The following is a 23,735-nucleotide window of genomic DNA, read 5'->3' as shown; positions in this document are numbered from 1 at the left end:
CTGGCAATGCAGAAATGAATAAAACACCGTTCTTGCTCTAAGGGCACTCACAGTTTGGTGGAGGAAACAGAAAAGTAAAATTCTAATTAGAGTGGAATTACTGTGGAAACGTGAGTAGGGGCGCGTTCCTCGGGAACCATGGCAGGTGGGCCGATGGAACACATTCTGGGGCGATGGGCATATCAGCTTGGTGGGGCTGGGCCCTTTGCAGGTGGCTGGACCGCAGGGTGCATTCGAGAACGTGGTAGTGGAGAACGCTGAGCAAAAGGCAGGGGAAGGCGTGGCCATCATAAGGAGCCACTCAGAATGCCGTGGCCAGAGGGGGGTTCTGCCCTGAGGCAGGCACAGCCATCGCAGATGGCAAGCCGGAAATAACGGGGTTACAGAAGGATGCCCCTGGTGTCTGGGTAAGTTGGACTGGAAGGGCCATGGAAACTCCTTGGGAGACTGCTATGCCATTATGGAAAGAAAAATCAAGGGCCTGAGCTAAAGTAGAAGCAGGGCAGTGGAGATGGTGAAGCAGAAGTGGATTTGAGAGATGCTTGGGAGACAGACTTTGGCCATTGATTGAAGTCAGACCCGTGCCTGCACGTCAAGCTCTGATGACCAGCGGATGGTGGTGCCATCCATTGAGTTAAGGATTCAGATCTCATGGTGCTGATGCAGTGAATGTGCTTTCATGGGCAGTAGTCTTTAGATTGTCTAGAAAGCACACCTTGCAGATGTAGTAATAGCGTATGTTAATAATATTACTTAATTAACCCACAAGGCCAATCCCTTGCTTAGAAATGTTCTACCCTTTGGCAGGCTGTCACTCAACAGGACCGCTCGATGGTTTGTTCCTGATTAAAATGACTATCTCTAGACATAAAGCCCAAGGACCATTATCTACCTAATTCAAGCTAGACCCACGAGGTGAAAAAGCAGAGATTTCTGAAGATGTTTGTTACTCTGGCCCCAACTGAACCTGAGGCCAGCTGGGTTCCCATCCTTCCCCATAGAGGAGCCAATAAATTCCCTTAGGGGTTTTTTGGTTTCCAATGCGAGCATCCTGGCTAATTCATACAGAGATACAGGCCAGTAAACAGAGTACAGTAAGCTCTGCATAAATGTAAGGTACTTTTGTCATTGCTAAACTGATTATTCACATGAACAAAGCCCTGGGAAGTCTTTTAGGGCAGCCACCTAATTCCCAGGTGCTTTTTATGGACTTGTGGGTTCTGGGAGCTAAAAGGGAGCCTAAGAATGCATACAGTTCACACGTAGGACTGAGGACAAATGCTGACGGCTCAGGCGAGGCCCCCGATCTGGACGCGGTGCCTGGCCCGCCAAGACTTGTGGGCATCCCTGGTGGAGGCAAAGAAGGGATCTGCTCTCGAAATGACGCCCAGATGGGCTGGAGGAGCCGCTGTGCCCTGGACACAAGGGCACCCGGGGAAGTGACCTGTTGGGTGGTGGTCGTGGCCCCGTGGGTGTTAAGGCTGCGGCAAGCAACCTCCGAGCCTGACTCTGCCTCCTCGGGTTGAACACACCAGGCGCGCTTGTCTTTCTTTTTGGAAGAAGTACCTACATAGGCTGGATGTGAGGCCAGCACCAGCCCCCCCAAGGGTGACCTCCTCTCCGAGATGGGACACCAGAGGAGGGCACTAGACATTTGAACAGACCAGGGGCTCGGGCCCAGGCTCAGCCCTCTGGCCGTTGATCTGGCCCGTAGCCCCGGGGGATGGCTGGAGCGTGGACGGCGCCCTGGCCTTCAGCGGGCGCGGCGGGCACTGGAACTTTCGGGAGCCTGGCTTTTTGCGCACATATGTTGGCTTCTCGAGTTGCTCTTCGAGGCCATCGTTCTGGGACGGGTCGCGCATCCTTCGCGGGGCCCCGGGAGCGCGGGCCCGGCTTTCGGGCCTGTCACCAATATAAAAAGGAGGCTCCTGGTGAAGGTCTCTCAGTGAGCAGGAGTAGAGGGACTTCCGGGTGAGAACTCTTCCCGGAATCTCCTCCTCTTCTTCACTCAGCTGTGGGGACCACACCTGCTGCGCGTCCCCAGGGTAGTACTGCCCCACGTCACCTGAGCCTCCTGAGTCGAAACGTCCTCCCAGCCAGAAAGTCGGGCGGCCTTTCTTGTAAGAGTCACGTTCGCTGGCCGTGCGGCATCTGGGGGCGCGGGCCCTGTGCCCGTGTGCTGCCCAGACGGGGGCCCCAGGCCCACGGAGAGGAGGGCTGATCCCCCGAAAGTCTTTTCGGAAAAGCGGTTCCGAGCAAACGTCTTCCAGGTGTGCCTTAAAGGTGACAGGTGGGAGGGGTCTGTGTCGGTGAAGGTCGCCTGTGCTTGCACATGCACCTCGTGGGAACCTGCAAGACAGACGTGATTAAGAAGCCGTGGCCTCGGTGGTCTCAGAGCCCCCCACCTTTCAGCGCCGTGAGCTCAAACAGGGGTGCTCTCGGTGTGTTCCCGAACCTGGCTCTGCAGTGCCGGCGGGTGTTCTGTTAATGGGTGCACGGGCACATTGGGGATCTGGGCTCAATGGGGTTCTTTACTTCTGAAAATCGCAGAGCCCTTACTAGAATGATGCTCGTCATGAACATCCAGGGATGGTGCTGGGCAGGGGCTGTTGGCTGGTAGGTTTCGTCGGTGGGCGCGCTTTTCATCCAGGAGCATGTGGTGAGATTGAGTTTGTAGATGACACGGGAGGACCCCTGCTCCTTCTCATGGCTGCTAAACAGCTGTCCAGCCTCTCGGCCAACTCCAGCCGCTGGCTGGAGTTATGCCCGTGAGAAAGTCCTTCCCCATAACGTCTTGAATCTGGATGGTGGCCCCGGTTGGACCCCCAGAGCCCCCTCTCCCCGGAGAGCTTGAGGTCTTCGTCCTCATCAGGCCCCACACAGACGTGAAGCCAGCTCCTCCTAGAGCAAGAATGCTAGTTCTTTGTCCACTTAGACATGGTCTCAAAAACAAAAGCACCCACCCCCCCAGTCTTATTTTACTTATATCACTTTCAGTGTGTTAAAGTCAGTTCTAAATATGGTTCCCTCTGTTTGGGCCAGGGCAGACCTAGTATCTCCATCCTTCTAGGTGTCCTACCTCCCTAACAAAGGAAGGCAGGAGTGTCCTGCTTTCTTAGGCACAAGTAAGACTGAAACAATTGACCCCTGTCTACCATGTAAGGTGCCCTATCAGTGACATGACCAGGTTGGAGCTAAAATATGAAAACTATTGCCAGTGGGAAGCGGCTGTGGCTCAATCAGTTGGGCTCCCGTCTACCATATGGGAGACTCTGGGTTGGTGTCCCGGGGCCTCCTTGTGAAGGCAGGCTCGCCCGCATGCCGCGGAGAGCTGGCAGCCCGCAAATGCCGTGGAGTGCCGACTCAGCAAGGTGATGCAACAAATAGGGAGACAAGTAAAAACACAGAAGAGCACGCAGCGAATGGACACAGAGAGCATACAGCAAGCAAGCCGCAAGGGAGGGGTGGGGTGGAAATAATAAAATAAATAAGTAAATAAATACAGACACACAGAAGTACGTACAGCGAATGGACACAGAGAGCAGGCAGCACGCAAAGCTGTGGGGGGGGGCGGATAAAATAATGTCTAAAAAACTATTGCCGGTGATATGGTCAGTCTGGAGGTAAAAAAAAAAAAAAAAAAAAAAAAAGAAACCCAAAAGATAAAAATTAAAAAGGGGCATTTTCTTTTCCTGGGCTGTAGAACTTATCCTAGGTTGGCAGGGAGGTTTGCATACAGGTTTGCGAGCCTAAGGAAGCATTTGTCCTGTTTGACACATCTTATTTTCCATGCACCCCTATTTCTTAGTCCCACCAGTCAGTTTCTTGAACCCACAGTTTCCTGGCAGAATTGGAATGTAAAAGCCGTGGCCTCCTGAAACTGTTGAGGCCTTCAAATTCGGGAAGACTCTTTAGCCTGTACCCCCCGGCTCTTGGCCGACATTGGCATCCCATTCCAAGAAACCAGGTTTCCAGCCGTGGAGCACGTAAGCCTCACCTGTTTGTACTGTGCTCCTGCCAGGATTTGGAGGTGCCAAGAGGTGGAGAGCTGGGGCTCCTGCGCCCGAGCCTGGGGCTCCAGCCCATGGACTGGGCCACCGTCTCTATCCGCGCCCCCTTGTTGCTGGGTGAGCAGCAACCGACCACACTGCCATTGTTTTGGGGCATGGTGGACTCGGCCACGGCCAGCTGGCCGGCAGGGTCGCTGTCCTTTGGAAGCCTCTTCACACTGTCTTCCTGGGTCTGAATTCGAGCTGCAGGTGGAGGGAGGACTTGTGAGAAGACTGGCTCCCAGGGTGGGACACATTCAAGTTGGTTCAGAGGGAAGAGTTTTTTGACTTCTAACAGCTGGGTCTATGAACTATTGCGTGCACTTGCAAATATACCCAACCCACGGGCAATGGGCGATCTGTGCTTCAAATCATTTCATCACAGAAGGTTGGAGTGGGAAGGGAGTTTAGGAGGAAGAATGAAATGAACCGCAAGGCTTCAAAGAGGCACCCTCTGATGCCCCCAGGAGGCAAAGCACTGGAGCTTTGGGGCACTGGTTCTTTATCTGTACAGTGGGTATAGTAAAATTTATGTGCAATTATGCTTTTTTGGAAACAGTTCATGCAGCATTCTGAAAAAAATATGTGGCTTTGAACTGAGAGGAAGAATAATGGACAATGTCCTTGATATCCTGAGAAAGTCTATGTAGACTTTGGTTTTTGAAGGTAACCTGACCTGAAAGTAATTAAGCTCAGTTGGTAAATAATACTTGGCAATTAATGTCATGTTTTATAGCATGAGTTGTGGTCTCCTTCCAGAGTAATTGTCCTTTATAGATGTCTCTTTAAAAAGCTGGAATGGGACAGGTATGACCCACAGACCCTCGTGATTTGGGTGCTTTTCTGGAGGGAAATAGATCCCTTCTAATTAGCTCGGTATGAAAACAGCTGAAAGTGTGGGTCCATACAGTCTTTGTGGGTTCCATTTTCATTTTCATTCATTTTCTGAGGGAGAATATGACTGTGCCTTTATTTTTTAAGGAGGTACTGGGGATTGAACCCAGGACCTCGTACATGGGAAGCAGGTGCTCAAGCACTGATCCACCTGCTCCCCATGGTCTGTTCCTTTTTGACGGTGCCCGAGGAGCCTTCTGGCTCCCACGGTCCTCTGAGTGGGTCCACCGCCACGTGCAGGCGTGCGAGCAGCGCCAGTCTGCCTTTCCTCCTTGGACCACCCCAGGAGCCTGCTTCTCAGCCTTTCTTTCTGGGAGGTGATGGTTCCTTTCCTTTGCACTCAATGAGCTCTAGATATGAAAAGTTTGTTCAAGTGCAGCTGGAGGCCAGGGGAAGAGGTTCCTAGAGTCGTGCTCGAAGGACCTGTTTCTACAGGTTTCTTAGCAGGAACCTGAGTTTGGGGGGTTGTGTCTGTCCATCTGCATTTGCCCTGCGGGGACGTGGCAGAGAACCAGAGCCTGAGGAGGTGGGTCCAGGTGACTCCTGGGACGGGGTGGGAAGGAAAGGTGGGCCAGGTGTGCAAGGAAGCACACCAAGGCGAGCTAGACCCAGGCATACTTAGGGATTTTCTCCAGATTTTTGTTTTTTTTCCTGCCTTACTTTACAGCTTCTTCCTGGTTTCGGACACATTTTCGAGTTATTCACAGGCCTTGGTATATGTCAAAATTGTAGATTTAAACCAATATTTATTTCCCTAGATTTTATTATGGTTAGAAAATTATAAAGACCATTGGTGATCAGGGATTTATATTGGTAGTGTGCCTTGAACTGCTAGATTTAAAAATGTCCCCCAACCAAAATATCAGGTTGCTGCATGTTTTCTGTTTGTTTGGTTGGTTGGTTTTTGAGGTCCGGGGCCAGGGATTGATTGAACCTGGGGCCTCGTATGTGGGACACTGGCACTCAACCACTGCGCCACATCGGCTCCCCTGAGTTGGTTTTCTCATCTGTTTTGCTTGTGTTGGTTTTTGCTTTTTCAGGAGGCACTTGGAGTGGAAGCCGGGACCTCCCATGTGCGAGGTGGGCACTCAACTGCTTCAGCCGCATCCACTCCCATCTGCGTGGTTTTTGATACTTACCTTCTACCAGTTGGGCAACCTTTTTCTTATCTTCAGATCTTGCCTACAATATAAATCATAATCATATGTTCACTTTGCATTTAGAAGGAAGCAGTAACAAGTATTATTCTTGGGGGGAAGACAGTCATTGCTCCTCTCCCTGGAGTCATGCCGTGACCTACCTAACCACACAGCTGCAACCCGGGGACCATGTGCTCTGCGCTCAGGCCAGTTACTTGAGTAAATAAATGCAGACACCTCAGAGCTGAAGGTTTCTGCCTAGCTAGTTTTAGTTTCAGGAGCAGCTTTTCCATGGACCATGTTTATATAAGGCCAATAATTATTTGCCTGAGTTGCAAAAAAGAAAATATGGATCAGCAATACTGGAGACATACGCTTCCACAAAAATAGCTTTTGCAACTCCACATGAAGTCTCAACTTGACTATCGATAAAACTGGTTGGTGTTTCTTTGCACGAATTGATATTCATGTAAGTTGTTCTTTTTGAAGGCAGAAGGGATTTTGTGCTTGGGGTTCTAAGTCGAGGGCAAGAGGAGCGGCGCTCAGGAGGCAGAACTGAAGGAGGTCCTCTCAGGGTCCTGGCAGGGTGGCTGAACACCACTCTTCATGCCAGTGCCTCCTTAAATGTTATACCCGGGGAGCTACACTCCCCTTCTCCTAGGAGACGCCCCTGGGGTGTACAGAAGAGGAATTGGAGGCTTTTGGGTGTGTTTGCCTCCTTCTGCCTGCTCTGACAGGATAGAGTGTGGAGCCAGGTGGGAAAGAGGGTAATGCTGCGCACAATCCAGAGATTATGAAAGAGGTGAGTCTTTAAGTAGAAAAAGTGCTGATGGGCTCAGGTGTCCAAGCTGACGCAGGTTGAGAAGGAGCTCTTCCTCTTTTCCTCCCCACTCACCACATCCCGCAGGAGAGCATGGCGCCCTGGCACACTGTGGCCACAGAGGAGGGCTGAAGTGCCCTTTGGAGATGGGGCCACCAGGGAAAATCATGTGCAGGCTGTTCCTAGGAAAATGTGAACTGTTCCTGGGTATTCTTAGGAATAAATATGGCAGGTCCTGGGGCGGTAGGGGGGTGCACCATAGGGGGCTGATAGCCAAGAATCCTAACAGTTTGGGATTTCAGGCATGCAGATGCCACACACAATCACAAAAATTACATGATACTTGCGTTTTGGATCTGCATTTTGAGTTGCTGGTTGCTGAGCTTCAGTGACCTTGCGATACTCTGAAGGTAGTAGATGAGCATGCTAGGACACAGGACAGGATAAAATACTTCAGCTGGCTTTTCAGCTTTTCTTGCCATGTTCCCAGCCCAGCTGTTCATTGAAAACAGCAGGTTCCCATGCCGCCTGTGGGCTACCCACTGAATCCGCCCCAAGGACACAGTGTATCAAGGTGTTCACAAGCTGGCAAGCACGGGGAAGGGGCTGCTTTCCTTTCCTGATCCTTGCTTTTCATAGCAACCCCACCACCTGGCACCTGGAATGCTGTCCTGGTGATTACAGTGAGGAAGGGGCCAAGGTGGGGAGAGGTATTTCACAATGTGTTGGGCTGTGGGTACTGAACCTGCTTTATTTGTCCTTTAAGTCAAAACAAGCCAAGTCATTCTGCTGAAGTTTGAGATTCCTTTTCCATGTAATTTAAACTTCTGGAGAAGAAGAGAATGAGGATAATGACGTTCAGCTCTGCCATGGCAGTCACAATAACTGACCAAAAGCAGTTGATGAATCAATAAATGCCGAATAGGGGAGGAGCCCTCATGTCCCCCTCTCTCTCTGAGACCTAGCGGCTACAGCTCTGTGACCCTGTGGCTTGTGCCTCTGGTGTGTGGCTCAGAGGCCCCGTTTAGATCATCAGGGGACATCGGGGATTTTTCAATGAATGAATGAACTTTCTGTAACTGTTGCAAAGCAGGGGGGTTCTGTGAGCCGAGCATGCCGCAGTCCTCAAATCCGGCATGGGGGTCTTTGGGGTACTCACAAAAGCAGCAGCACGGCTGGTAGGATGACCACAGGACTGCTGATGTACCCAACCACAGAGCCGACCCACAGCGGGAAGTCGTTCTCAATCGTTTCTGACACTATGTCATAAATTTTCTCTTGTCCACTGTGGGAAAGAAAAACGTGATGCCAAATTTTACTGCTTTTGGCAGAAGGATGCTGCAAGACATCAAAAAATGGCTAGAGGGACGTGGTTGTGGCTCAACCAATAGAGCATCTACCTACCATATAGGAGGTCCAGGGTTCGATCCCCAGGGCTTCCTGACCCATGTGGTGAGCTGGCCCACACGCAGTGCTGCCACATGCAAGGAGTGCCGTGCCACGCAAGGGTGTCCTCACATAGGGGAGCCCCACGCACAAGGAGTGCACCCCACAAGGAGAGGCACCCCACATGAAAACAGTGCCGCCCACCAAGGAGACGCTCCGCACGGAGATCTGACACAGAAAGATGATGCAACAAAAAAAAAGCGACACAGTTTCCCAGTGCCGCATGACAAGAATGCAAGTGGATACAGAAGAACACACAGTGAGTGGACACAGAGAGCAAATGGGGGGTGGAGGGAGGGGAAAGGGGAGAGAAATAAATAAAATAAATCTTTAAAAAACAATGGCTAGAGGCCCAGAGCACTATCCTCAAAGTCAGTTACAAAGCGAGAACCAAGACCCAAATGTAAAGGATACAAAACAGTTTATACAAAGCAGTCATCTAATGAATACATTCAATTTGATGGTGGATCAATGATTACATTGGTTGTGTGTGTGTATGTGTGTGTGTGTGTGTGTGAATAGTGCACATAAGGGTAGACCCTAAATGCTACATACATGCTTGATCAAAACTGGCTTAGAGTAAAGGCCAGGTGGAAATAACTCTACCTAGCCTTTCTGCTGGCTACTGCTAGATAATGTAGAATAAAAAGTGAGGTCGGCTATCTTTTAATAAAAAACTTTGAGTTTTGGAAGGGAAAGATTTACCCGGTAGAATTTTTTGGCTGCATGGGAGTAAGAACGTTTCCTTTTTTTTTTAAATTTTAAGAATACTGTATCTTTTTTTTTTTTTTTTTAGGTACTGGGGCTGGGGATCGAATTGGGGACCTCATATGTGGGAAGCAGGCACTCAACTACTGAGCCACATCAGCTCCCCTGAGTCGGCTTTTTTGTTTATCTGCTTGTTTTTGTGTGTGTGTTTAAGAGGCATCAGGAACCTCATCTGGGGCCCCCCATGTAGGAAGAAGGCGCTCAGCTGCTTGGGCCACAGCCACTCCCTGTGGTATCCTCTTAAGATGAGCCCAAAGATAAGTATCCTTGACGGCTGCCTGCTACCAAGGAAAGAGCACCTAGCTTGGATTGGGAAAAAAAAACCCATGATTTGAGAGCTTTGTTTTTTACTTGTTCTGTAAGCCAGCAGGACAATTCAACTCAGTGCAGAGAGCCTTCCACTAGAACTGTCAGGAGCTCCAGGCAGAGCTGATCGCGCTCACTTACCTGAATGGCCCACAATTCAGAGATGGCTTGTAGCGGACAATAGCAAATACAGTTGGCAGCATGCATAGGAACAGCATAAAAAGGAGCATTGCCAAGTAGAAGTTGTTGGATCTGCAAATACACCAAATGCCAGGTGTTACGTCCACTCCATGGTCAGCTGCTGAGGATGCAATGTCCAAAGGATCTACATAGAAAATGCAGTCCACCTTTCCTCAAACAGAAAATCCCTCTCCCTTTGTCATCTAGAGATGGGTTGGTATCATAACGTCACATGCAGTCAAGAAATCTAGGAATCAGTGCTCGAAGGGACCATCCGGCCCAGCCTGTTCAGCTAGTATTTCCTGAGCACCTGCCCACCTCGAACCCACCCCTACACTCCTGGCCATCACCCAGGAATCTCAGTTCACGGAACCCACACCCATACATAAAACATATATATATATACACACCCATGTCCCTGTGTAAAATATAAATACATTGTCATGTGGGTCATGGCCAAAAAGTTTGAAAGCAACTGATTAAGACATACATAAATAACCATTATATGAAAATAAAATAGCTGAGCTCTAATCAAGGTGTTCAAATATGTTATGAATTCACAATGGCTAAAATGAAAAACATAAACAATAAGTGTGGATGTGGAGCAACTGGAACTCTCAAATAATGCTGGGGGATGTGTAAACTGGTGTCACCACATTGGAAAGTTTTTTGGTGCTGCCTACTAACGGTGAACACACATATTCCTTGTGTCCCAGCAATTGTACTTCCAGGTACATAGCCAGCCAAAGACCCTCACAGCATTAGTCATTATACCTAACAGCTGGAAACAACCCACATGCCCATCGACTGCAGCAGGGACAAAGGAATTGGGGTATATTTCCCCAATGGGATGATTTCATAAATACCATGTTGAGTGAAGGGAACTAGACACAAAAGAGCACACACTCTGCATGAGTCCCTACGAGGTGAAAACCTCGTCTCTGCTGTGACAGGTCGGTAGTGACTGGAAGAGAGCACAGGGGAGCTTCTGGGGTGGGGTTTTTCTTCTCTTTCTTGACCTGGGTGCTGGTTACGCATTTTGTGTTCAGGATGTGAAAATTTTCAAGCTGGACATGTATGGCTTTTACACTGTTGTCAACGATTTCTAACCTTCAGTAAAAAGTATTTTTTAACATGGTCATAAGTTCAGAGGAGACACGATTAATTCCTGCGGGGGGGGGGAGTGGATGTGGCTCAACGGATAGAGCATCCGCCTACCACATGGGAGGTCCAGGGTTCAAATCCAGAACCTCCTGACAAGTATGGTGAGCTGGCCCATGCGCAGTGCTGATGTGCGCAAGGAGTGCCATGCCACACAGGGGTGTCCCCCGCGTAGGGGAGTTCCACATGCCAGGAGTGCGCCCTGCAAGAAGAGCCACCCCATGCAAAAAGTGCAGCCTGCCCAGGAGTGGCACTGCATACACGGAGAGCTGACACAGCAAGATGATGCAACAAAAAAAATAAAAAGAGACACAGAGTCCCGGTGCCACCGAGAATGCAAGCAGACACGTAAGAACACACAGCAAATGGACACAGAAAGCAGACAATGGGGGAGGGGAGGGGAGGAGAAATAAGTTAAAAAATAAAATAAATCTTAAAAAAAAAATCCCCAGAGGGTAACACTAGAAACGTCCTCACGGAGGAAGTGAAAGTGGAGGAGAGGCAGGAGGATTTGGACAGGCAGAGCTGGGGAGACCCCCTTGCTGGAGGACGCCCCTGGATAAGGCACGTGTGCCTGGTCTAAACGCTCTGGGCGTGAGGCAGACCTCACTCTCACCCACCTGGATGCGCGGAACACTTGCTGGTGGGGCACGTTGCAGGTGAGCACGGCCCAGCTCCTCAGGTACATGAGCCCAATCAGCTTGAGGACATTGACTGCTGGAAGACAGGGCGAGAAGAAAGCTCCCATCCTGGAGCCCCGGGGAGAGCGCAGGTCAGCCTCGGCTCCCTTCCAGCGTGATTTCCAGTGCTGTGCTCCAGCGGGCCCACAGAACACGGTGCTGAGAGCTTGGGATTTACATCCTGTACTTACAGAACTGGAGAAGCCCCCTGAAGGTCTGACACCCCAACCCTCCACCTTCTAGAAAGACGGAACGTCACTTCGAGAGATTGGTAGAGATCCCATTCTAAGATCTCCTCTTTGCAAAGGAATACTAAGCATCTGGGTCTCTCTTCACACTTAGCAAAGGAGAAGATCTCCTCTGCTGAAGAGTAAACATTGGATAGCTGAACATTGGATAGCTAAAGCCCCAAATTTTGCCTGTCTATGGTGAGGACTGTGTTAATAAATTACTGATTTTCAGACTTGATCAACAATTGCTGAGTGCCTATTTTTGCTGGACATTGTGCTAAACAGCTTCACACATTTTAGCTCATTTAACCTTTTGCACTCATGAAAGGAGGAGTAAATATGTGTGGTAGGTTGAATTACGTGCTCAGCAAACACCTGTTCTGGTGTCCCTGTGGGCGTGAACGCATTGTAAATAGGACCTTTGGAAGATGTTATTTTTAGTTGAGGTGTGGGCTTAACCCGGATAACTGAAGTCCTTAAACAGAGGACCAGGAAGTCAACAGAAACCAGAAGAGCAGAAAGGAGAAGACGTTGCCCTGTGACAGCAGCAGGCACGCCAGCCCAGGAACCCGGGGGATTGCTGGCAGCCAGCACCAGAGTGCTACAGATTTCCGGGAGAAAGCAAACCCTGCTGATATCTTGATTTTGGACGTCTGCTAGTCTCAAAACCTTAAGCTAATAAACCCTTATTGTTTAAGCAGCCCATTGTGTGGTATTGTGATAGCAGATCAGGCAAACTGAAACAATAGCTGAAGTTGTTGGCCTGGAAGTTGGCTATGGGGAAAGTTAGGAGATTTGCTCAAAACATGGTGCAACTCAAGGGTGACGTTACATCATCCCAAGTGGGATACTCTTGAGAGTAAAAGAGCTGGGACAAGCAGCATGAACTGGACTGCCTCCAAGTCACCTGCAACTAAGTGTTAAACATGGTACGAATCCCAGGTTTTCTAACTCACTAGTCGAGCATTTGATATATTTGTGGAATTGGGTTTTAGTGGCAGGAAATTAAGTATAGATACAGGATATGCTTTATAAGTAAAACTCTTTTAACTAAAAAGAAAGCTTCAGTTTTTCACACCAAGCTGAATTGTCACTATCTGTATGATGTTAGGCTAGATACTTAGCTTCTCTGTGCCTTAGTTACTGTTAGAGGTTTGCAATAATTAATGAGCTGTAGCTCAGTTTCCCCTGATATGCTTTGGGGAAAGGCAGACCCCATCCCCCATAAGCCCACATGTCCAAGGGCACGGCACTTCCCCACAGGTTAAACAAAGAAACCACGTAGATGGGAGTAAAGGGAAATGGAAACCTTCCTTACCTGCATATCAGAGGGAGATAAAATCCCTACAGATCAAAGAAACATCTGCTCCTGCAGCATTCCAAGAAACCATAACTCCCTAACCCACTATCTCCAAGTCACTACCAGGGAAAGTTTTCACCTCTAGGGCTCCCTATTTGCCCTTGCACGTCACTCGGGCCCCTGACCCCCTCGCACCAACTATCATTTCCCTGCCTAGGAAAGTCTGTATAAATTCAAGTCCCCCCCTTCCAGGAGTGGGCTGAAGTCTCTCTCCAGACCCCCACCATGCTGGTGGGGGGCCTGAAGTTTGTTCTTCAGACCCCCTCCATTGGGAGAGCTTCTCAATAAATTCTTTCTCTGCCTGTGGTCATATCAGTCTCCATGTCCCAGTAAGTACCATTTTTCTCCAACAGTTACCTCATCTTGGAAATGAGGAAAATAACAGTAGGTACCTCATAGGGTTTTATAAGGATCGAGTCAGTTAATACAGGTATAAAAGTGCCTATTTAGCAAATATTAAATAGTTGTTATGTATTTTTAAGGCAATATCCGTGAAAATATTTTGCAAAGTTCAGTGACCCATTAGCACACAGAATTTGAATTTGAACAAGGGAATATTAAGTTATACCTCTTAATTCCGCATGCATTTTACTGAATGATTATGAATAGAGGTTGCATTTTCTGAGTATATAAATATCCAAGGTTCTTTTTGTTATGTGTTTGCATTATTTATCATAAAGCACTATTTGTGAGCCAATAGATAAAACCCAAGATGGCAGAAGGAATCCTGTAAGCAGTTCTCCACCTTGCCCGCAGACACCCACGTACGTGTGCATTGGATGGCTCCCTTCAGCTCCTCAGGGATAGGATTTCTTTGATCTGAGAGATACCTTGGCTAAAGAGACTTCCAAGTTTCTACCCCCCCACCGCAACCAGGCCTGGTCCGTCAATGTGGGGCTGCTATACTCATGCGCCTGGCGTGTAAGCAGAAATTTGATGTCCTGTGGGAAGGTGAGTGGGGCTCTGAGGGCAGGGCTGGCTGAGTTCCTCACGTGGGACCTATGGACCCTCTGGGCAGCCCTTGCTGGGTGGAAGTGACCACTGCGCCCAGCCTCTCCCAACCTCCTTCACAGCTTCTTCTATCACCTCAGATGGTTTTGGCTATGACTAATAGAATACTTCCTTCTTCATTCCTTTCTGCAAAGTGCCTAGAAAACCATTAATAAAATTACTATACATGTGACATATTTCAACCAGACACTATTTATACATTTCTTAATTTTTATGACTGTCTTTAAGGTTCTGTCCCACCCAGACTAACCGAGTTCAATTATAGTTCAGAGGGAGTTGTAAGCAAAGTCAAGAAGCTTTGACACCTACCAAATCATTCCTTGGTTGTAGATTAAATGTAGCACATTCTCAGCGATTTTGAATTCTCCATATTCGGGCTACAAGAGAAAATTAACTTCTGAATAAAAATATTCTGAAGTTCATTTCATAATACAATTACATGCATGTACATAGACTTCTTTTCTCTAAGAAGAGATTCTATCATGGTATGTGTGGCTTTCTCACCAATGGTAACTATAAAAGATTGGGTGGAGACTTAAGGGTACACCTGTGGTAGGTTGAATTCTGTACCCCAGTGTGGGTAGGGGCCATGTTCTTAATGTTTATCCACTCCCAAGGGTGTGAGTTCATTGTAAATAGGCCCTTTTGAAAATGCTCTTTTTAGTTAAGGTGTGCAACTGCATCAGGGTGCTCATAGTACTGGGGCATTAAAGAAAAAAGCCCTGGAGAGGAGCAAGAACCTAGAAGTCAATGGAACCCAGAAGAGAAAGGAGAGGAGATCTCCATGCAACAGGAAAGCCAAGGAACCCATGGGTTTTTGGCCAGCCAGACCACTCCCCACCCCGGGAGGAGCCAGCCTTCGAGCCTCTGAAACCATTAGCCAGTAAATTTCCATTAAACCAGTCCATTGTGGGATGTTTGTCACAGCAGCCGGGAAACTAAGACAACACCCTTTCCCTCTTCCCTCTGCATTTTCTCCCAACTTATCGCCTTAAGCCATGTTCCTAGACCCCAGGAAAGGATGGATTCAGTCATACGAACTTTCCAAGTGGACACAGCACTTTACTTACAAACTTGCTTTCCATGTCCCAACACCAGTAGTCACTTAAGTATCGTACGAAAAGTCCTCGGAAGAAGTCTATGAGCAGGATGCTCGCCACTGTGAAGAGCATATCGATGATAGAAAGCTTCAGCATCTCCTGAAACACAGGGTGTCCTTGGGTGCTGCCCATGCCCCCTCTCCCTTCCCCCCACTTCCTTCAGGGTCCTCTCCACTCATTCCAGTAGGCTTGACTGCTGGACTCCCTTCACTGGCACTTCTCTGTGCATCTTTATACGGTGCAACGGGTGGAGAGATGGGCCCCTGGCACACGACAGGTGCTCAGTAAATATTTGTTACTTTGATTTTGAACTTTGATATGAGGTCGGCATTATACAAAACCAGGAAAGAATCTGAGTTCTGTGAGGCTGAGTCCCAGGAGACAGTTTGAAGCCAGTGACTAATTTCTACAGGATGATTATCCAGAGGATGTGATTCTCTTTGTGTGCTGTGTAGGCAGACTGGCTCACAGCACAGATTTCAGAGCAGATGCCTGGGTTTGAGTTTTTGTTCTGCGCTTTACTCTCTGGGTCCTTGGGCATGTTACTTAACCTCTTGTGCCTCAGTTTCCTCATCTGTGCCTATTGGGATGATAATAATAGGATTGTTATGAGGATTAAGCTCTTAAAATGGGGCCTGGCACATAGTTAATATTGCATGATAACTCTTATTCATACTGATTGTTGTTACTAATTTTGATAAAGTCTCACTGAACTTTTCTTTTTCTACAAAATAGAGACAATAGTATATCAGAGAATCGTTAGGGTTAAGTGATGACGTGGATGTGAAAGGGCTTTGTAAGGTCTAGAGGGCACCACCTGCCCAACATATGTTTCCCAGCACGGGTCCTGTGGAGTCTGCGTGTAGGAAGTGGTTTTGTTGGCCTCCATGAGAGGCGTGGTGTAGGCTGGAATGCTAGCCTCTTCCAAAGCCCAAGTGCTGTTTTCCCTGAGTCCCATTCCAGACCAAGGCGTGAACAATTTCTCTTCTCCAGGAGCTGCCCTCGTGGCAAAGAGGGTGGTAGACTCTATCCCACGACTAGTGTTATTTTTGGTAGCAGCTTCCTGTGGAGGGAGAGAGGTAGCAAGGGAAGGGAAGAAGAAGGACGGAAGCAAAAAAGGTTAACTACGTATTTGCATATAAGAATACCACAAGGACTCCAAGGCTGTTATTGCCTCATCGCATTACCCATGAATAATACTCATTCACTCATTCATCCATCCATGCTTGGTCCATAGCCACTTGACTAGATTTGACCCCAATAATGAAACACAGAGTTGTAATGGATGACATTTATTGGTCCCTAGTGTCAAAGACTGTTCTGGGTTAACACATGTAATTTCTCCTCATTCTCATACATGGATCAGGTAAGAATCTTCTCCCACATGATAGGTGAGAAGAATGAAGCTCAGAGAGTTGAATCTAGAACTCCAGGTCATGCCCCTAGGAAGTGTCCGATGAGGATGCAGTTCTGTGCAACCTCAAAGCCCTGACTCAGAACGGCTGTTTCCTGTGGCTTCCTCTGCCCTCTAAGCCTTGAAACATGATGCTAGAATGGTATGGCTTGGGTCAAAAACCATAAGTAGCCCCTTCCTCTCTCCCTCTCCTTTCCCCACCTTTTGGGACATCCTTACAGGTGTGTCAGAACTAAAATGGACACCAAAGCCACCCTAGGCTGGGAGTGGATGTCCCCTGCTGGCCTGGAACCGTGAGGCCCATCTGAACCGCACCCCCTGGGGTTCATGTCTTTCTCCTGATTTTCTGGGTGAGTCCCATGGCCTGCAGCAAATCGTGGGATCATTTGCAAAAAGCTGGTGATAGCTTTCCTGATGGAATTCAAGGAGTGGGGTGGGGGTGAGGGAAAGAGACTAAAGTCAAAAAACCTGGCCGCTCTTGTCCCAGCACTGTCACCTACTAACCATGAACCCGGACCTTGTTTTTTATTTTCATCTTTTATCTTAAGAAAGCCACAGTTGTGCTAAGTTTTGGGGATGACATACAGAGTGCAAGTGTAACCAGTGAAAAGGACAGCGTGCGTGGCTGGGAGGGAGAGCAAGACACCGGGCCGGGGCACTCACCGCAGTGCTGATGCTGTTGACTTTGTCCAGGAGCGCGATGATCAAGCTGTAGAGGTTTCCCAGATACAGCACAAGGACCCTGGAAGCCACAAGCCGTCTTGAGAGACGAGACCCCCATTGAAAGTCCCTGGTTCTGGGACTTTAGATGGCAGTGACTGCCACGGGCATGCTCAGACCTGGGGTTCTTTAGAGCCGCCTTGAGGGCATTCAAAACAACAGGGAAGTCCAGAACCCACCCTGCTCAGGGGGCTGGGGTGGGGGCTGAAGACCTTTTCTAGCCATCCGTGGTGATTGCCCTGCAGCCCACCCACGGATCAGCATTTTGGAACCACTGGTGCGGCAGAAAGAGTGTGAGCTTGGGCAGTGGGGCTCTAAACAGGGTAAGCTACGTGTGTTTTGTGTCATTCTTTCCGGTTTTAAAAGTGACTTTCTATGCATTATCTCCTTTGATTCCTACACGTAAAGAGAGACCTGAGGAAGACCAAGTGAGTTGCTCAAAAACCACGCAGTACAAAGAGGCAGGGTGCAATTTCAGGGTCTGGAACACGGAAGCCTGAAGGGCCTGGTGGACGGGGGCCGTGGGCTCCTCTACAGTGTGGGCGCAGGTGAGTGGCTAGAACCTGCCGGCAGCCGCCTCCGTCAGAGCCAGCGAGCAGAGACTGGATGCCAGCTGCCCCGGGCTGGGAGGCTTTGGAAACGCAGGGTGGCGTTTCCCCAGGTGCAGCCTTGGCTCTTATCAGAAACCTTTCTGGAGAAATGAGATGGGAAAGGAAGATGGGAGGTTTCCAGCTACCTCACTGGGACAATGATTAGCATTTTGAGAATCATGAAACCAGTGTTGTTTGTGAACACGGGAAAGACTCCAGATTGAAACTAGGTGTCTGCACGCCCCAGGCCTCCAGGCCTGTCCTCAGCAGAGCTGAGCCCGCGTGTGCGGGGAGGCGGCCCGTCATCAGGGGGAGGTCCCCCGCAGCTCCCCGTGGACTCGTGAAGGGAGTCCTTCCCGCAGAATGCCAAGACCTTTCAGTCTCTGCATTGACAGGACCCAGCACGGGGCAGGGCTCCCATGTAGACGCAGTCAGTGTCGGCTGCGGGGAGGCTGGAAGGAATTTAGTCTTGGGAGCCCCATTGCTCTGGTTTTTGCTGTGTTTTGGAAAAAGATCACCTGATCTAGTAGTGAGTTAATAGAATTAAAATAATGTGTCTTGCTTTTATTACCAGAATTAGCCTCAGTCGTCTGAAGCAAGTCTCTTGAAGCCCCTGTTTCTCTGGTCTGGGCCATGACTAAGGAGGCCGATCTGTATAATAGGATTTCCGATGGACCAAATGCAATCATGGAATCGATCCTCCCGGTGCACGCAAGCGAGGAAGGAGCCGGGCGGGCCCTTCCCCGAGAGCGCCGGCTTCGCAGGAGGGCACCGGCAGCCCCGCCCAGCCCTGCCCTGCACTGCGAGGCTTCCGCCAGCCCTTTGTGCTTTCTGGTCCTTTTGTTTTTCTATCTTTGAAATGACAGTTGGATTTTAGGAGTTGGCGAATGGTGGCCTACACGCCAAATCTTGCCCTTGCCTGTTTTCATAAATAAAATTTTGTTGGAACGCAGCATACCCGTTCATTAACTACCTGGCCCTTGACCTACGATGTTTGCTCACTTCAAACGACAGTGACTCTTCCCAGTGTGGTCTGTGGAAATTAGTCCTCTCGAAGGCTATTTGGTGTTACAAGAGAAAAAGGGTGAAACCGACGTGGACTGGGAGGGGGAGGAAACAGGAGAGCAGGGCTCCAACTCAGACTAGCTCACCTACACCCAGTAGTTAATTTACAGACAAGGAGACTAAAGTCCAGGGGGAATGGGGTTTTCCAAGGTAACGTAGGAAGACACTGAGGAAGCAGCACTGGAGACACACTGCCTGCCCCTTTGCATTTATCACCTGCTGTCTATGACAATAGACAACAGACAATAGACACCTGATTGTCTACGATCCTGGCATGGCCCCAGACCCTCTCAGGCACACCTACAAGGGCCTCTTTATACTTCCGGGCATTGTTAGCAAAGCATTAACTGCTCCTCATGTCTGGACAAACAATTTGGGTCCTTTTCACTGCTCAGAGTCCAACCCTGATGCGGAATGCAACAATGAGGAAGTCAGGACTCACTGTCCAACCCTGATGGGGAAGACAACAATGAGGAAGTCGGGACTAACTGTCCACCATCTTGGTCCCGTTCTCTGAATCTGTTTTGCCCACCTGTTCTTCCTCCTCCCTTCCCTTGTAGCTCTCTCTTGCTCACCCCTTTTTTCTCCTCCCTCTTCTTTCTCCTCTTCTTCTCCTGCTCCTCTTTTCCTTCCCTGTCTTCCTTTTCTCCTTTCTCCACTTCCTCTCCTCCTCTTCTTCTGTCTGTTTTCTTTGTTACCTTTTAGTTTATTTCCTCTCCCTTATCTTCCTCCTCCCTGCCCCCTCTCTTCCCCCACCTCCCCTTCCTCCTCCTTCCCCCCTTTCTCTCCTTTTGTATCCCATTTTTCTGGAGCTGCTTCTATCAGTAAGGTTCTGTGGTAAGCTTTGGGGAAAAGCCACAAACCCGGGCTCTTGAGAGACTTCCACCCCCACCGCGGGTAGGCAGATGGGCGAGCCACAGGCTCCTGTACCTTCCCAGCTGGAAGCGCAGCGTGGTCCGTGGGTGGTACATCTCCAAGGCGGCGATGAGGTCAAAGACTGATGGTGCCAGCATGGTGACGAGGGACACCACCACGCTCACCTACCGAGAGAGCACGTGCCAGAAGCCCCTGGGGACCCCACCCCCCGCCTCACTCACACTTGGTCTCCGCCTACTATTAGGTCAGAGGGTATTCAAGGGCCGTGCATTCCTACATGTGCATTTCCCCAAATCTCTGCCGATTAGCCTCTTTCCGAAGGCCACAGCCACTTTCACGGGTTCCTTCCTTTTGGGAACTCTCCTTAATCTAAGGACACTCAGGCATGTCCTTCAGGATTCACTAGCATTTCTTCCACATTTTCCAATTACCATCTCATCCTATCTATACTTCCCTGACCTTGGATGGAAGATGGAAATAACTGCAACTATTAAGAACAGAAAAGGGAAGACTGAGAGGTAATTTGACATTCTTTATGTATAGGGAAAATTAATTATCTAGAGAATTATGCCTGACTTTTGAATCTCTGTACTTATGGCAAACAAAGGAGGAGTTTTAGCTGGTAAGATAAGAACTTTGAGTTAAAATAAGAAATATATTCCAAGTGTATCTTTTAAAAATTCTACCCATAAACATACAGACATTTATATAACCCACTTAATAGGCATAAAATAGAAAGGGATTAGAGTATCTATTGTACTCTCAGATTTGAAATATTATCCTACATTAAGGACCCACTGATGAGCATCATAACACCTAGGCCCTTTATGTTACGAATCCCAAAGGATGATAATCATTTTCATAGAGCTGGCGGGAGACAGAGGGACACAAGTGCTATTTCTGCCTTTCACACCTTTCCAAGTGAATTGGCCCAATCTTCCAGGACATCAATCTTGTGGTACATATTGAGAATTCTGAAATTATTCAGAAGCTTCCACTTGGTGATTTTATATCCATGGGAATATTCAAAATGGGATTTAAAACATCTTTTAAAAACCAGGCCATTTGTGTGCAGCTGCTTCTGGAAGCGTTCTTTATAGTCTAGAACTATGGAAACCACCCAAGCCTTTGCCATTTGGAGAACGGTCGGCTTAGATACATACCATGGAATATAAGCCTCCATTAATAACCACAAGTCTTAGGTAAAGACCGTTTCTAGGAAGATGTTTATGAAGAAATAGCAAGTGAGAAAAGCAAAGCGCCGTCAGCAAAGTTCAAAGGCAAAGAATGGTAGGAAGGGGTGAGATGCTTTGGGATCAAAATCTTTCCCAATTGAGATGAGTAAAATCATTCAGTCAACCCCTGGCGCTGCCACTTTTGCGTGAAGCCCTTAAAGTCCGCGCTCTAGGACAAGATGACTAAAAGCTTTTCCTAGAGATATTTCTAGCTAACCCACTTAAGAGACGCCATGGATACAGGGGAAGCTACTTTGTCCTTCTCCCTGAGGGGTGCATGCAGTAACAGGCGGTGGGTACCTCGTTCTTCTCCCAAAGGGACAGCTCCTTCTTTGACTGTTCTAACTTCTGGGACCTGTCCACCACAAAGTAGATGAGATAGATGCTCCCGGCAAGCGAGAGAAGCACCAGGATGTTGGCAACGATCCTCAGGCAGATGGTCACTGCCCTGGGGGGGATGACAGGGGCATGAGGACCTTTCCTTAGTTGTCCGTTGTGTTAGCAACGAATCACTGAATTGGCAGTCTTTGAATGGAGTGGTGTTAGAATGGCTATAGTTTTCAAACTTGAAGGAACAGACAGATCACTTTGTGAGTCTTGCTAAAAAGGTGGATCGTTGCTCCCCATGCACAGAGATTCTAATTCAGTGAATCTGGGCACTTTAGCAGTGACTCCAGGTGATTCTGGTGTGGGTGGGCTCTACTGCACTTGAGAGGCATTGGAGGAGTCCTAGCCTTTCATTTCACAGGTGAGGAAATGCAGACATGGAGCCATCAAGAGGGTTTCCCAGACCATGGAGGCTCATGATGAAGCGGGACCTGACATCCCTTTCCACAGAGACACCCAGCTTCTTCCTGGTATCACCATGGTTGGGTGTGTTTCCCAACTCCCCATGACCTTCTCTAGAACATTCCTCTGAAGACACTTTCTACATTATAGAAACTAATTGTGTGCTCTAAAGAACCAGTGAGCAGACTCGTCTGCCCCGTGAGGACAGGGTCATTTGTGGACACCTGGGAGTGGTCCTCAGGTGTCATCAGTTCTTGTGGAAGGACGTCACCCTCACCAGGGGTGTCAAGGGTTTGAGGCGAACCTCAACTAAGACGGCTTCTAAACAAGAATTGGATAAGTAATGTTTCGGGATTCCAGAGCTTTGTTTTTAAATAAAATAGGTCTCCACAGAGCTTATGTGTTTGTCTAATCTAGCAAACTAGTGCTAAAAGATGCTCCTTTATTATCTAAGGAAACGGACAGGAGACTGGTTAAATTCAGACCTCTCACCCTTTTCATAGAACCCGTGGAAGGAGGAACTACTCTGAAATATTGCTCTGGAAAAACTAGAGCCTTCCTAGAAGGTGGGCTATTAAGAAGAAAGCAGAACTGCCTGACATTGTGTGAAAATAAGATCGAGATAATCTGATCATTTTTGTACGAAATTGAAACATAGTTTATCAGTGCATTCAGCATGGGGAGTGTTACTACATACAGGTTTTTGCTTTTCTTCTTTTCCTGTTCTTCTAGTATAGCCTCCTGTAAGGAAACACACACAGCATTAAAGCTTAGCATGATCATTACTCATAAATCATCAGAAATGATTTATTCAATATTTTATTCATATCTTCAGTCTTTGACATCATTCTGTAAGATGCTATTGATATCAATGCCTTAGCTAATAATCAATAGGCAAAAAAAAAGAAACGAGATTGGGAAGAGTGAATGGAGATGGTGTGATGGCAAATCAGACCTTTATTTTTCCAGTGAGAGGTAAAGCTGAGCTAAAGCATTTGATCATAATCGCAAGGGGAGGAAGGGTTTTCTAAATATGGCAAAAAACAGAGTGGATTAGTTAATCCGGATTATATAAAAATAGAAAAAATTCAACCCAGCAAAACCTACCATAATCAAATCAAAAGATAAACAACAAACTAGGAATATTGGCAACTTATCGAACCAAGAAAAAGCTACTTTTCTGAATATGTATAGGAAGTCTACAAGTTAATAAGGAAAAAGACAAAAATTCCACTAGAAAAAAAGGACAAAGAAAACGAACAGGAAGTGCTCGGAAAGGAGAATTTTAAAGGCTCTTTAACAAGAAATGCAAATTAGAAGTATCCCAAGGGGAGCTGGTGCAGCTCAGTTGTTGAGCACCTACTTATCATATATGAGGTCCCAGGTTCCATTCCTGGTACTTCCTTAAAAAAAATTCCACGATATTATTTTTAGTCTATCAGATGGGCAAAGATTCAAAGTTTTTCTAAATAAGGATTTATTGGAAAACTATCACCCTCTTTCATTTATACCCTAAGACCGTTTCCACGTCACAAGGGTGAAGTTTAGCTGTAATAAGATTCAAAGGTGTACTACACATTGTGCGGACAAAGCTGTGAGGGAACAGGTACCCTCAGACAATGTTAGGGGTAATGTAGGTTGGTAAAAATTCAGCAGAGGACAATTTAGCAACTTCTGTCCTGTACATACATATACACACACGTATGTATATGTATACATATGTAAATGCTTATTCAGATATAAATACATATACTCTTTTTTAAAAATTTACTTTAGAGTTTTATTATATTGCACTAAAGGAACAGCAGGATGATTATACAACGTTCTCTCTCATTCCGTTTTGAAAATCTAAGGTACTTGCAAATTCTTAAGAATCCTTTTACCACCAGATTAGAACAGTAA

At 47.9% G+C, this 23,735-nt stretch overlaps 1 protein-coding gene across 1 annotated transcript in view; it reads right to left on the bottom strand.

Moving 5' to 3' along the window:
• Window positions 1–739: 739 nt before the first annotated feature.
• The window catches only part of TMC3 (transmembrane channel like 3), a 40,404-nt gene continuing 17,408 nt past the window's right edge, over window positions 740–23,735 (bottom strand). The window contains exons 9-22 of the mRNA XM_004447704.3: window positions 22,531–22,574; window positions 21,345–21,492; window positions 19,864–19,973; window positions 17,222–17,300; window positions 15,962–16,207; window positions 15,115–15,243; window positions 14,354–14,421; window positions 11,384–11,512; window positions 9,564–9,674; window positions 8,062–8,187; window positions 7,250–7,328; window positions 6,083–6,125; window positions 3,998–4,253; window positions 740–2,349 (exon numbers count right to left, since the gene is read on the bottom strand). Coding sequence (XP_004447761.2) covers window positions 1,647–2,349; window positions 3,998–4,253; window positions 6,083–6,125; window positions 7,250–7,328; window positions 8,062–8,187; window positions 9,564–9,674; window positions 11,384–11,512; window positions 14,354–14,421; window positions 15,115–15,243; window positions 15,962–16,207; window positions 17,222–17,300; window positions 19,864–19,973; window positions 21,345–21,492; window positions 22,531–22,574 — 2,271 coding nt within the window. The 3' untranslated portion in view covers window positions 740–1,646. The remainder of the gene's footprint in view (window positions 2,350–3,997; window positions 4,254–6,082; window positions 6,126–7,249; window positions 7,329–8,061; window positions 8,188–9,563; window positions 9,675–11,383; window positions 11,513–14,353; window positions 14,422–15,114; window positions 15,244–15,961; window positions 16,208–17,221; window positions 17,301–19,863; window positions 19,974–21,344; window positions 21,493–22,530; window positions 22,575–23,735) is intronic.

Source organism: Dasypus novemcinctus, chromosome 3 (genome assembly GCF_030445035.2).
Source record: "Dasypus novemcinctus isolate mDasNov1 chromosome 3, mDasNov1.1.hap2, whole genome shotgun sequence".
In the NCBI taxonomy this organism is placed as follows: Eukaryota; Metazoa; Chordata; class Mammalia; order Cingulata; family Dasypodidae; genus Dasypus; species Dasypus novemcinctus.
Note: the sequence above shows the minus strand (reverse complement) of the source record. Positions and strands in the feature narration are given on the sequence as shown.